This window comes from Lupinus angustifolius, chromosome LG14, assembly GCF_001865875.1.
Source record: "Lupinus angustifolius cultivar Tanjil chromosome LG14, LupAngTanjil_v1.0, whole genome shotgun sequence".
Lineage (NCBI taxonomy): Eukaryota > Viridiplantae > Streptophyta > Magnoliopsida > Fabales > Fabaceae > Lupinus > Lupinus angustifolius.
In genome coordinates, this window is record NC_032022.1 from 14,958,039 (window position 1) to 14,971,140 (window position 13,102).

The 13,102-nt window shown below is 37.9% G+C and overlaps 1 protein-coding gene across 1 annotated transcript; it reads left to right on the forward strand.

Moving 5' to 3' along the window:
- Positions 1,650-12,442, forward strand: LOC109326936. Its single transcript, XM_019559856.1, has 10 exons — positions 1,650-3,145; positions 3,738-4,208; positions 4,322-4,623; positions 5,276-5,998; positions 6,132-6,410; positions 6,598-6,759; positions 6,868-7,806; positions 7,888-8,103; positions 9,080-9,340; positions 11,892-12,442. Exons 1-10 carry the CDS (start codon positions 1,786-1,788, stop codon positions 12,204-12,206), a joined length of 5,028 nt encoding a protein of 1,675 aa, XP_019415401.1. The 5' UTR covers positions 1,650-1,785; the 3' UTR covers positions 12,207-12,442.

Consider the following 13,102-nt stretch of genomic DNA (forward strand, 5'->3'; position numbering starts at 1 on the left):
CATAGGTGTTGATTAACAACGTGAGTTGATTCAAGTTATATATGTTTGATTTCGCTTAAGTAAGGTCTTGGGTTTGAGGCTCGTAGATAGAAAAAATATCTGCTGAGAGAGTTAGCCCACGTACCTGTAGATGTTCCCGGCTCGGACAAGATTGTCTCCAATGCGATGATACATGTAGGAAACAAAAAAATCATAGGCGTGGATTATAAGGTGTGTCATGTGATATTTTTTAAGATGAATAAATATATGAGCTAACGGTGTAAAAAAATGTATACACTACTTTATTATATATCACTTATATTTAATTATTATTGACTTTAAAAAAATAAAATAAATGAATGATAAATAACGTAATAAATGTATATAAATAGTTACGCAAATAGTATATAAATATTACACTTTTTTAATCATAAACTAATTTCATTACTTAATCCATACTTAATAATAGTTTTAATTAAATGTTTTTTGTTTTGTTTTCATGATAGTTAATTGCTCACCATCCCCAACTCCGTCATATATAAAGAAAAAATGATGTATGCACGGATAATGTAATTATTTTTATAATATAGTTATATCATTCTTCATTCATTTTCAAATATTATTAGCTCTTAAATAAAATTGATACAAATGAATAGTAGATAATACATTAACTATATAAATATATACATCGTCAATTATATTAGACTAGTATATAGAGTGGAATGGAGGTTAGATTAGTAGGAACACAAATGCAATATCTATCTTCAATGTGCCTTGTGTTACTATACTGGAGCACATCTGCTGTTCCACAAAGAGTGTCACTTTATGTACCATTACTTGTGATTAGTTGAAAAAATATATTTAAATTAAAATTTTAATAATTAATTATTTTTATGACCAATCACAAGTAGTAACACATCAAATAATAATTATTGTTGAACAGCAAATGTCCACCGGTTACTAGACATATAGACATATGTAGAGTGGAATTTATCCCAAAGTTAATAAAGTCATAAGACGCTTTTGGTTAGATTTTTTCCGAAAACTAAAAATAAATAACGATAAAACGATGTTGATGCGTCTCGATTTTGAGTATGCCCTTGACAAATTCTTCCTAAGGAAATGTGACAAAACAAATTGTGAAAAGTGATGAAAGAAGAGTGAGGTTTTTATTGATCTAATTATATATTCAAACCATGGGATGTAACTTATTTTGGATGCGTTTCATCTGAAATATTAATTGAAGTGCATCATTCTATACCATTGAATATAATACATGGTTGATATGATTACATTGATTAATGAATCGATATTAACTTACGTACAAATGCACTTTGAACTCGAAAGAGTCTCACTCAAATATGTTCTACATATTAGAATAAAGTTACCTTCAATAGCCATCATGAATCAAATTACTTATACCATCTTGAATTTGGTTAAGACACATCCATTTTCTAGAACAATTTTCAGATACATATGTGCCTAGAGTTGCCAAATCTAATTTGCTTGAAACTATAAATGGATGGACTATGATGCGCAACGTAGAAGAGAAAGCGTATGATTACTATGATGCGCCACACAGGCAGAAGATGATGTCAGCAAAAAGAGGCGCATGTTAACTAGCATACGCCATGTATTGTCTAAAACGAAACCTCATTGATTCTACCACATCCATCATCTCTTTCTCTGCACTCTCTTCATTTCAACATTCATTTATGATTTATCATTTATCATTTATATATAAATAATAATAACTGAACCATTTCAAGTAACAATAACACAAACTCCAAATTAGAAATAAAAAAAATGAAGCACACTTCCTCTGACGCAGTTTCATCTCTTTCTTCTACACCCGACCAATCACACGCTGCCACATCAGACAACAAGTCCATCACACTAACCTCTTCCTCCTCCTCCTCCGCCGCGCCGGAGGACCTCACCATAGCCTCCAGAGACGGAGGAGGCGCCGCCGCGCAGGAAACCGTAGTCGTTGATCGTCGCGGTGAGTACTCCGCCGTGTGCCGATGGACAGTGCAGAATTTTCCGAGGATGAAAGCTAGGGCACTGTGGAGTAAGTATTTTGAGGTTGGCGGTTACGATTGTCGTTTACTTATATACCCTAAGGGTGATTCGCAAGCTCTTCCTGGTTATATCTCAATCTATCTTCAAATCATGGACCCTCGCGGAACGTCTTCGGCGAAATGGGACTGTTTCGCAAGCTACCGTCTCGCAATCGTTAATGTCGTTGATGATTCAAAAACGATTCACCGCGATTCATGGCACCGGTTTTCAAGTAAGAAGAAATCGCACGGTTGGTGCGATTTTACACCGTCTTCTACTGTTTTTGATTCAAAATTAGGTTATGTGTTTAATAATGATTCGGTTTTGATAACTGCTGATATTATCATTCTCAATGAGTCTGTTAATTTCACTCGTGATAACAATGAGTTGCAGTCGTCTTCGATGTCGTCGTCGTTATCGACTTCCTCTGTGGTTGCGAGTCCTGTGTCTGATGTTTTGAGTGGGAAGTTTACTTGGAAAGTGCATAATTTCAGTTTATTTAAGGAAATGATCAAAACACAGAAGATAATGAGTCCGGTATTTTCGGCCGGGGAGTGTAATTTGAGGATTAGTGTGTACCAGAGCTCGGTGAACGGGATTGAGTATCTTTCAATGTGTTTGGAAAGTAAGGATACTGATAAGGCTGTGATGTTATCTGATAGGAGTTGTTGGTGTTTGTTTAGAATGTCTGTGTTGAATCAGAAGCCCGGTTCGAACCACACACATAGGGATTCCTATGGCCGGTTCGCAGCTGATAATAAAAGCGGTGACAATACCAGCTTGGGATGGAATGATTATATGAAGATGTCAGATTTTGTTGGGGCCGATTCAGGGTTTATAGTGGACGATACTGTAGTTTTTAGCACGTCATTTCATGTCATCAGGGAGTTCAGTAGCTTCTCAAAAAACGGGGCTATAATTGCGGGGAGAAGTGGGGGTGGGACAAGGAAGTCCGATGGTCATATCGGAAAGTTCACTTGGAGGATTGAAAATTTTACAAGGTTGAAGGATTTACTGAAGAAGAGGAAGATTACTGGTCTTTGCATCAAGAGCAGGAGGTTTCAGATTGGTAATCGGGATTGTCGCCTTATTGTTTATCCACGAGGTATGCCATTTTCTTGCACTGCAACTTTATCATTTTTTGTGCTCATTGTTTGCGTAGGCCTATAGTTAGCTATAAGAGGTTTCCAGTCTGTAACTCCATTAGATATAATATTTCTAAAAGCATATTGGTATTGCTACCCACAATGATCGGATTGGAGGAGCATACTTGTTGCATTTTATATGCCTTTTTCGAACATTCCATCGAATTTGATATTTCATATTTGTAGTTATATATCAACTGTTATCTAGTTGCAAGATCAAGAGGGTGAATCTCAGTGCAACGGTAAGGTTTCTTGCCTTGTGAACTGGAGTCATGGGCTCAAATACTAGAAACAGCCTATTCGTTTGTAGGGTAAGAATGCGTACATCTACCTTCTCCAGATCCCACTAGGTGAGAGCCTCGTGTACTGAGCCACCCTTATGTTGTTGCTAGATCCACCATGAATATGGATGATAATCCACAGATCATGGCTTTCACTGCCTGAATACAGTTTGGTCCCTACACCCTGGGTTGTTTTAGTACACTGAAAAGATGTGTAGGTGGCCATGAAAAAAGTAGTCTGATGAAATTTTCTATGGTTTGATGCTATCAGGGCAGTCTCAGCCACCATGCCACCTTTCAGTGTTTCTTGAAGTTACAGATTCAAGAAACACTTCTAGTGATTGGAGTTGTTTTGTTAGTCATCGTTTATCAGTTGTGAACCAGAGGGTGGAGGATAAGTCTGTCACCAAGGAATCTCAGAACCGCTACTCCAAAGCTGCAAAAGATTGGGGCTGGCGTGAATTCGTGACACTTACAAGTCTCTTTGATCAAGACTCAGGTTTTCTTGTCCAGGATACTGTCATATTCTCAGCCGAAGTTCTTATATTGAAAGAAACATCAATAATGCAGGATTTTACTGGTCATGATTCTGAGTTAAATAGCAATGGTTCCATTGATAATTCTGAGAAAAGAAGTTCTTTTACATGGAAAGTGGAGAATTTCCTGTCTTTTAAGGAAATAATGGAGAGTCGAAAAATCTTCAGTAAATTCTTTCAGGCTGGTGGATGTGAACTTCGGATTGGTAGGTTTTTTATTGCAGATATATTTGCTTTTACATTGTATACACTAGAAGTAGTAATCACAAACTTTTACATTCTTGCCTTTTTACTCAATGCTTATAATTCCATAACACAGGTGTGTACGAGTCATTTGACACCATATGCATTTATTTGGAGAGTGACCAGGCTGGCAGTAGTGATCCTGATAAAAACTTCTGGGTCAAATATAGGATGGCTATTGTAAATCAAAAAAACCCAGCCAAAACAGTGTGGAAAGAATCTTCTATCTGTACGAAGACATGGAATAATTCTGTTTTGCAATTCATGAAGGTGTTTGATATGTTAGAAGCAGATGCTGGGTTTTTGGTCCGTGACACTGTTGTTTTCGTATGTGAAATATTGGATTGCTGCCCATGGTTTGAGTTTTCAGACTTGGAGGTAAGATCTTACAGATTGATGAGACTATATGTTACCCTTTAGTGTTGTTCAATGTACATACATTTATTAATTGATAAATGGTGAATGTTCTCTCTCCATTGTTTCTATGTCCTGCTGTTGTCTATAGGTTATTTTTTTTACTTTATATATAAGACTTTCTGTATATGTTTGACTATCTATTTGTCTGTGGCCATTCTGCTTTTGATGTGTCACTAATTTAAAATATGTTTTGCATCTAACTTATATTCTGTATACTAAGATTGGAACAAGCAAGTTAAGAAATATGGCCTCTTGGAACATTTGCTCATTATTTGCTCTGATAAGATGCATGGAACTAGCTGATAAGTGACCACAAGTTACAGAAGTTGGTTAATGCTTCAGTTCATAGTCTTGCATCCCTTGAACTTCTTAATGCACAATAAAACTTGTAAGCATATTTCTATCCCACATCTAAGCCATACGATATAATTATGGTGATAGGTTTCTTTTATTAAAAGAAAATGAATATATGTTTTCGCTTGTAACTTGTCCTATGGTGTGAAGTCAGTAGTTTTTGTGATGAGTTTTAATACAACTACTTGTTGTATTAAGTTAATACTGCTCTTATTGTGAGTTTGCACCTGGCTCTTTTAATTTAGTTTTTGATGTGCAGGTTTTAGCTTCAGAGGATGATCAGGATGCATTGACCACTGATCCTGATGAGCTGATCGACTCTGAAGAAAGTGAAGGAATTAGTGGAGACGAGGAGGATATGTTCAGAAATCTTCTTTCCAGAGCTGGATTTCATCTAACTTATGGAGATGATCCTTCACAACCACAGGTTACCTTGAGAGAGAAACTTTTGATGGACGCTGGTGCAATTGCTGGGTTTCTAACTGGACTTCGGGTTTATCTTGATGATCCTGCCAAAGTAAAGCGTTTGCTTCTTCCGGCGAAGCTCTCTGGTAGTTGTGATGGAAAGAAGGCCACCAAGACTGATGAGTCTTCCCCAAGTTTGATGAATTTGCTGATGGGAGTAAAAGTCTTGCAGCAAGCAATCATTGATTTACTCTTGGATATAATGGTCGAGTGCTGCCAACCTTCTGAAGGAGGTACTGTTGCTGATTCTGTTGATGCATGCTCAAAACCTTCTCGAGACAGCAGCGGAGCTGCTAGTCCACTCAAATGTGATAGAGAAAATGGAGCAACAGTGTCTGCACAATATCCTGTTAATGAGAGGTTGGAGTCTGTTGTTGAAGATAGCAGTACTACATCTGCGGTACAGAGCTCTGATTTAAATGCTAATGGTATTCAGGAAAAAGCTCTTCCTGGACAGCCTATTTGTCCACCAGAAACATCTGCCACTGATTCAGAAAATATGCCCGTTTGGTCAAAGGTACAAATTCGTATTCATAAGAGGTGATTTTGTTAAATATGTCTACGGTTTTAATTAGCCGACCCCACCTAGTGGATTAAAGGCTTGATTGTTGTATATCTAAGGTTTTAATTGTGTGAACTTGTAACTTCAGACCAAGTGGCCAGAACAGTCTGAGGAGCTCTTAGGTTTGATTGTAAACTCGCTAAGAGCTTTGGATGGGGCTGTTTCGCAAGGCTGTCCAGAGCCAAGACGGCGATCTCAGTCTGCACAGAAAATTGCTCTTGTATTGGACAAGGCTCCTAAGCATTTGCAAGCAGACCTCGTTGCTCTAGTACCCAAATTGGTTGAGCATTCCGAACACCCACTGGCTGCATGCGCACTTCTTGAGCGACTTCAAAAGCCTGATGCAGAGCCTTCTCTACGAATACCTGTGAGATAGCCTGTTTTTCTTTTCTACAATCCATTGTCTAAATTGTTTTATCTTATACATTTCATGTTGTGGTAATACAATGTTCGATTTTAGATACACCCTGGCTGCGTTTCCACCACTACCAAAACAATACTGAGTGTGGTTCTATTGTTTTTCTACCACTGATATCATTTTTATTCATACATAGGCTTTTAGGGCTCTTAGTCAACTAGATTGTGGCAGTGAAGTGTGGGAGCGCATTCTGTTTCAGTCGTTTGAGCTTTTGGCAGACTCAAATGATGAACCCCTTGCTGCAACAATAGATTTTATATTCAAAGCGGCATCTCAATGTCAACACCTACCTGAAGCAGTAAGCTTGAATTTAATTGGAAGTTGCAGTGTTTCTTTAATGTACTTGTATCACTTTCCCCAAATGTTTAATGTAGCATTTATAACATTATTTTTTCCCTTTATGCAGGTTAGGTCTGTTCGTGTCAGGCTGAAGAATCTAGGACTTGAGGTGTCACCTTGTGTCCTTGACTTTTTGAGTAAGACTATAAACAGTTGGGGCGATGTTGCTGAAACCATACTTAGGGACATTGACTGTGACAATGATTATGGTGATAGTTGCTCAGCTCTGCCATGTGGGGTTTTCTTATTTGGTGAACATGGCATTGCTCCTCCTGGGCTGCATGTGATTGACGAGCAGGCTTTTCGTGCTTGTCGTCATTTTTTCGATATTTATATATTATTTGAGATGTTATCTATTCCTTGTCTTGCCATTGAAGCATCTCAAACATTTGAGAGAGCTGTAACTCGAGGTGTAATAGATGCTCAGTCTGTAGCGCTAGTATTGGAAAGTCGCCTTTCCCAACGATTCAATAATAGTGCCAGATATGTTTCTGAAAATTTTCAACATTCAGATGGTGTAGCGGAGGGAGATGCTGGTGAGCAACTGGGAGTTCAAAGAGATGATTTTACTTCAGTTCTTGGACTTGCTGAAACTTTGGCCCTCTCCAGAGATCCATGTGTGAAAGAATTTGTGAAGTTGCTCTACACAATATTGTTTAGGTGGTATGCCAATGAATCTTATCGAGGGAAGATGCTGAAGAGGCTTGTTGACCGTGCTACCAGCACTAAAGATAATGGTCGTGAAGTAGATTTTGATTTGGATATCTTGGTTAATTTGGTCTGTGAGGAGCAGGAGGTTATTAGGCCTGTTTTGAGCATGATGCGTGAAGTTGCTGAACTTGCAAATGTTGATCGGGCTGCTCTATGGAACCAATTATGTGCTAGTGAAGACGAAATTATTCGCATACGAGAAGAAAGCAAAACTGAGATTTCCAATATGGCTAGGGAAAAAGCTACTATATCGCAGAAGCTAAGTGAATCTGAGGCCACAAACATTCGTCTTAAGGTATTTCATGTCTTAGTTATCCTATACTGTAGTTATCTCATGTTATAGAATTTACGTCTGATGCACTTCATGATTGGACAGTCTGAAATGAAGGCTGAGATGGACCGGTTTACTCGGGAAAAGAAGGAGCTATCAGAACAAGTCCAAGAAGTTGAGAGTCAGCTTGAGTGGCTTCGCTCAGAGCGGGATGATGAAATGGCTAAGTTTTTGGCAGACAAGAAAGTTCTTCAGGATCGTCTACATGATGCTGAGTCACAAATTTCTCAATTGAAATCTCGGAAACGTGATGAATTGAAGGTATTATAATTAAAAGTTTTAATTTCTGCATTATTTAAAAGAAAAGGACACACAATTATTCCAATGTTAAATGCTGCATGGTATATGTTACAGTGCTACAATGATCATGTTTACATCTTTGACTAGCCTGCATATTTAATAGGGAGCTGTAATGTAATGTCTCAGTTAAATTTTCCTTTGCTGGGGTTTCCAAAACCCAAAGCATCTTTACACTCAATTCTGGACGAACTACGTCTTTTATACTAGTGTTTAGAGTCAAATTTACTACTTTCACTTTTGCTTTATCCGGTTACACTCATGATTTTTACACTCTTTCTTTTCCCTCTCCCTCTCACCCTTAACTCAGACTATTATATGGGCAAACCAAATGTAGTTCATGCTCGTTGTCTGTCAATTTCTGAATGCCACTCCCCTGTTAGGAAGGAGTTCAATCTTTCTTATCTTCCTTATTCTAAGTAACTAATAATTTCACACAAATTCCTAGTGGGCTTTATTCTGTGTCCAGACTTCACCCCAAAGTGCTTGCATGGGTGTGGCATATTAGTGTTAATGGTATATAACTTATTCAGAGCTCTCCACTTTTACAGCCTGAGGAGAGCTGGTTCTTGACTTGAATCTTGGCTGTATATGCTAATTGCTATACAGCTCTCCTTCTGAGCAAGCCTTCATTTCATTCATTTTTTTGACGGACGTTATTTCATTCATTGAATTACTCTAAAGAAAATAACACGATGAATTATTTTACCTTCTCATGACTTGCTTGTCGTCAATCTTGTTGGTGGATCTGAAGCATCAATGAGAACTTGAAGTAATACTGTAGTACAGATATTTATCTATTTTTTACACGGCAGTCTTGAGTGTGGTGGGCCTGAGGAAGGAAGCTATGCCCTATTTTGGTTATGCATTGACGATTAGTTTTCCATATTTATTTTATGGAGTCAAGTTCAAAATTAATGTCAATTTGTATTATGTACAGAAAGTAGTGAAGGAGAAAAATGCACTTGCTGAAAGACTGAAGAACGCTGAAGCTGCACGTAAGAGATTTGACGAAGAGTTGAAAAGATTTGCAACAGAGAATGTAACTAGGGAAGAAATACGGAAATCACTTGAGGATGAAGTTCGTAGATTGACTCAAACAGTTGGGCAAACTGAGGGAGAAAAGCGGGAAAAGGAGGAGCAAGTTGCTAGGTGTGAAGCATATATTGATGGCATGGAATCAAAGTTGCAGGCCTGCCAGGTTTGTCTTGATATAAACATTGTACTCTTATTTATAATTTTTTATGTCATTATGTATCATCTTACATATTTACATTCTGAACTCATGATGAGGTTAAGCATATTTCAGCAGTGTTGCTTCCTCTTGAAATTCTAATCAAATGGATACAGTTTTTTTAATAGGCAAATGTTAGTATTTTGTTGTAGGTGAGACTCAAACCCACAACCTCCTTCATATTATTCCTTAAACCCTTCACCTTAACCATCAGACCACCTTATGACCCCCAAATGAATACATTTGATATATGTAATTATGTATCAGGGGTTTGACTAGATATTGTTAATATTAGGTGAGCCGAGTGGTACTCTAACAATAGTAGATTGCTTCATTCTTCTTCTGGCTAAAGTTCTCTAGCTCAAAAAAATCACTTCAGTTTAAAATCAGCTTTACAACAACAGCAGCAGCCAAAGCCTTTCTTTGTCAGTGTGATAAACTGCATGAATTAAAAAAACACCATTGGGTTCCGTCTTCAAAAGGGCATATAGCTCCATTTCTTTATCTTTCCACCTTTAACTATTGAGTTATTTTCTACCTGATCTACTCTTGTTGTTGGGGACTCTAATGGTCTTCTCCTCACATGTCCAGATTATCTAAGGCAAGATTCTAACATCTTTTCCTTAACAGTGCAACTCCGACCTTTTCTCTTATTCAATCTTTCCTTGCAGTGTCTTATGTCACATGTCACTCATCCAACACAATATCCTCATCTCTGCAACACTGAGCTTATTCTTTTTGTTCTTTGCCATGAACCTCCCATGAAAGAACTGAGTATTTGGATCACCTTCCCTCAACCATTCGATCCTGCACTGCTGATGCCACAATCTCTTGACATGTTACAAATCATTCATTTCTTGTTTGTCCTTCCTGAGTTCCTGTAAAACTGCTTCCAAATAATTGGTCTTTTCCTGGGTTTAATCTATTTATTTATTCACATTCCCAAATGAAGTGAAGTCCCATGATTTTGGAATATTATTTACCCACTTTAATTTGTCAGCTATATCCAGCCAAAGAAGAGCCTCCATCAAAGTCTTTCCATGATGATGCATTTATGCTCTCACTGTCTTCCATTCTGGATCACTACCATCAAGACGTTGGTATAGTGGTATAAGGCCCTGCTAGATTCCCAGAAAGACCAAAAGGTCAAGGGTTCGATCCCTAAGAGCAACACTTGTTGAGAGGGATAACCATGCACCCCGAAAGGGATTAGTTCCTTACCAAAAGGTGAGGGGATACCCTTGGTAGTACCCAAGAAAACATTCTGGATCACTGACTCCACATCTTTTCAAAAGGAACCAATTTCTTCTTTGCTTCCTTATCTGCGTTGTTTGCGTAAACATTCAGCCTGAAGAGGATTGTTGGACAATGATCTGGATGACATGAAGTAAGGTTTGTTACTTGACTATGGCTCCACTACTCCACCCACCTAATAGAGTGACATTTGCTAAGAATCTATGCAATCTACACTAGAGATTTTGATCTCCATTCCTTCCATTGCTCCAAGTGAATTGGTTTCCCTGAAAAACCGAAGTCCTCACAAGCCTCTATTGTCTCTCTAAACAACTGTATCTGGCTGCTTGATCTCTATGTTTACCTCCTATTTTCTTACATTAACGGTTGACGCTTTGGCTCAAAGCTAGTCTCCGTACTGGTATGATTCCTCCCCTCATCATCATGTCAGTCACATTTATCGAGAGTATGCTCCAGAAGACCACAACAATAGTAGAAATTGGGTAGGCCCTCAAACTGATAAGTATTAGGTTGTAGTGTAGTTGCTACCTCCATCCTTACATGATGCCAGGAAGGTCACCCAAACCCTTAAGCAAACACCCTCCTTCCATTTTCTTCATTCATCACGTCAATGAGCACGTCTGAGATTCGGACCAAAATGGTGAATTCTGTCATAATATCAGAGGGTCCTTGCACTCCATCATGTTCGTAGACAATCAAGAGAAATGTATCCAAAGCTCAAGCTATCGCTGTCAAGACTTCAAAGTGATCCTTTATGCCAAAGAACTCAGAGAAATGAACTTCTCCCTCCCACCTGAATTCCATTCTCTCCAGCTGTCTCGATATTCTTAAATGATCCAACCAATAGTAAAAAAACCCACCAAGATGGATTATCCTGCATTTGAATGATCACCACTACTTGCTACCTCCTCCTCCAACTAAGTGAACTTGTGCCAGTTATCAACTAGATCCTCCACCATCTCAATATTCTTTTCACCCTTTCACCGTGGAAGGAAGCAAGGTCTAACACAGGACACTCGGATCTTCACTCTAGTCTCACCATCACTAGGAAAGCCTTGGCAGACACGACACGGGAAGGACAAATTTGAACAAATATCTTGTTAGAAAACAAAAATTAAAGAATTTTTATCAGTAACAATAGAGGACATTTGGCCTCAATGCTCATGCATGCTGTTTCCTTGTATTTGCAAAATATTGGTTCTTATGATATGAATCCAGAGAGAAATATGGTCGGTCAATTAATGCCTTTCTTTTCCATTTGCAGCAATATATTCACACACTGGAGGCCTCGCTCCAGGAGGAAATGTCACGACATGCCCCTCTATATGGTGCTGGTCTGGAAGCTCTATCAATGAAAGAATTGGAAACTCTATCTCGTATTCATGAAGAAGGGCTGAGGCAAATACACACCCTTCAACAGCATAAAGGGAATCCTGTTGGGATTCCTCTTATGAGTCCCCATACTCTCCAGCACAACCATGGATTATACCCTCCTCCCTCAATCATCGCAAACGGAGTTGGGATCCATAGTAACGGCCACATGAATGGTGCAGTTGGACCCTGGTTTAACCACTCTTAAATTCTTGGGTCTTAGGATGTTATTCTTTTTGAGAAATTTCTTTGACATTTCCACTGGTAGAACTGTTGGAGCATGATGTTGGTTGGGTAAAGCAGGACAGAAAAGTAGAAGGGTTGGGGGTGAAATTTTGTCTTACAAATATTTAGGAACCGATTCCAATGGAACTATCAGTTGTGAATGCATACTCATTTTCGCAAACTTTTTGGAAAAAAAATAGTCACAGGCCTTTTCAAGTTTCCACTTTCCATAGCTATTATTATTATGTATAATATATTGCGACATAGTTGGCTGCAGTGTAATAAATTTTGATTTAGAGTTTGAATACGCAGTAGACAAAGAAAACGTTTCATGGTCTAAATTCATGTTATTATATTGTTTAGCATCATCAGGATCTTGTTTTGAAAAATAAAAATCATCACACAAAAAGTTAAAAAAGAGAATAAAATAAACCAGAGAAAGAAAGGCACATATCACTTTATTGACTCTACAAGCACATGGATTTTAACTTCATCAATAATCAATGAATTAATACTTTTATTTGTCTATAGGATTTCTCAGCTTGGTACTTAACTTGTTCTGTATAAACTATCATTTTTCAAATCATTAATTCGCAGCACATGATAAACTGTTCTGAAGCATAATGGTTGATGTTCATTCGGGGTTAGTTTTTTTTACCGTGGGCTATAACACTTTACACACTCCTTGTGGAAAAAATATAAAAGATAAATAATTTTAATTTTTTTCCTAATCTTTCACAAAAATACAAAATCATAAGTTCAGAACACAAATTGCAATGATTAATTACTCAAGTTGTCCATTCCTTTAACGTGTTTTGATGTTTTGGTTTTTTTCCTAGTCTAATTATATATTTTTTAACTATATCCTTAATTATTATA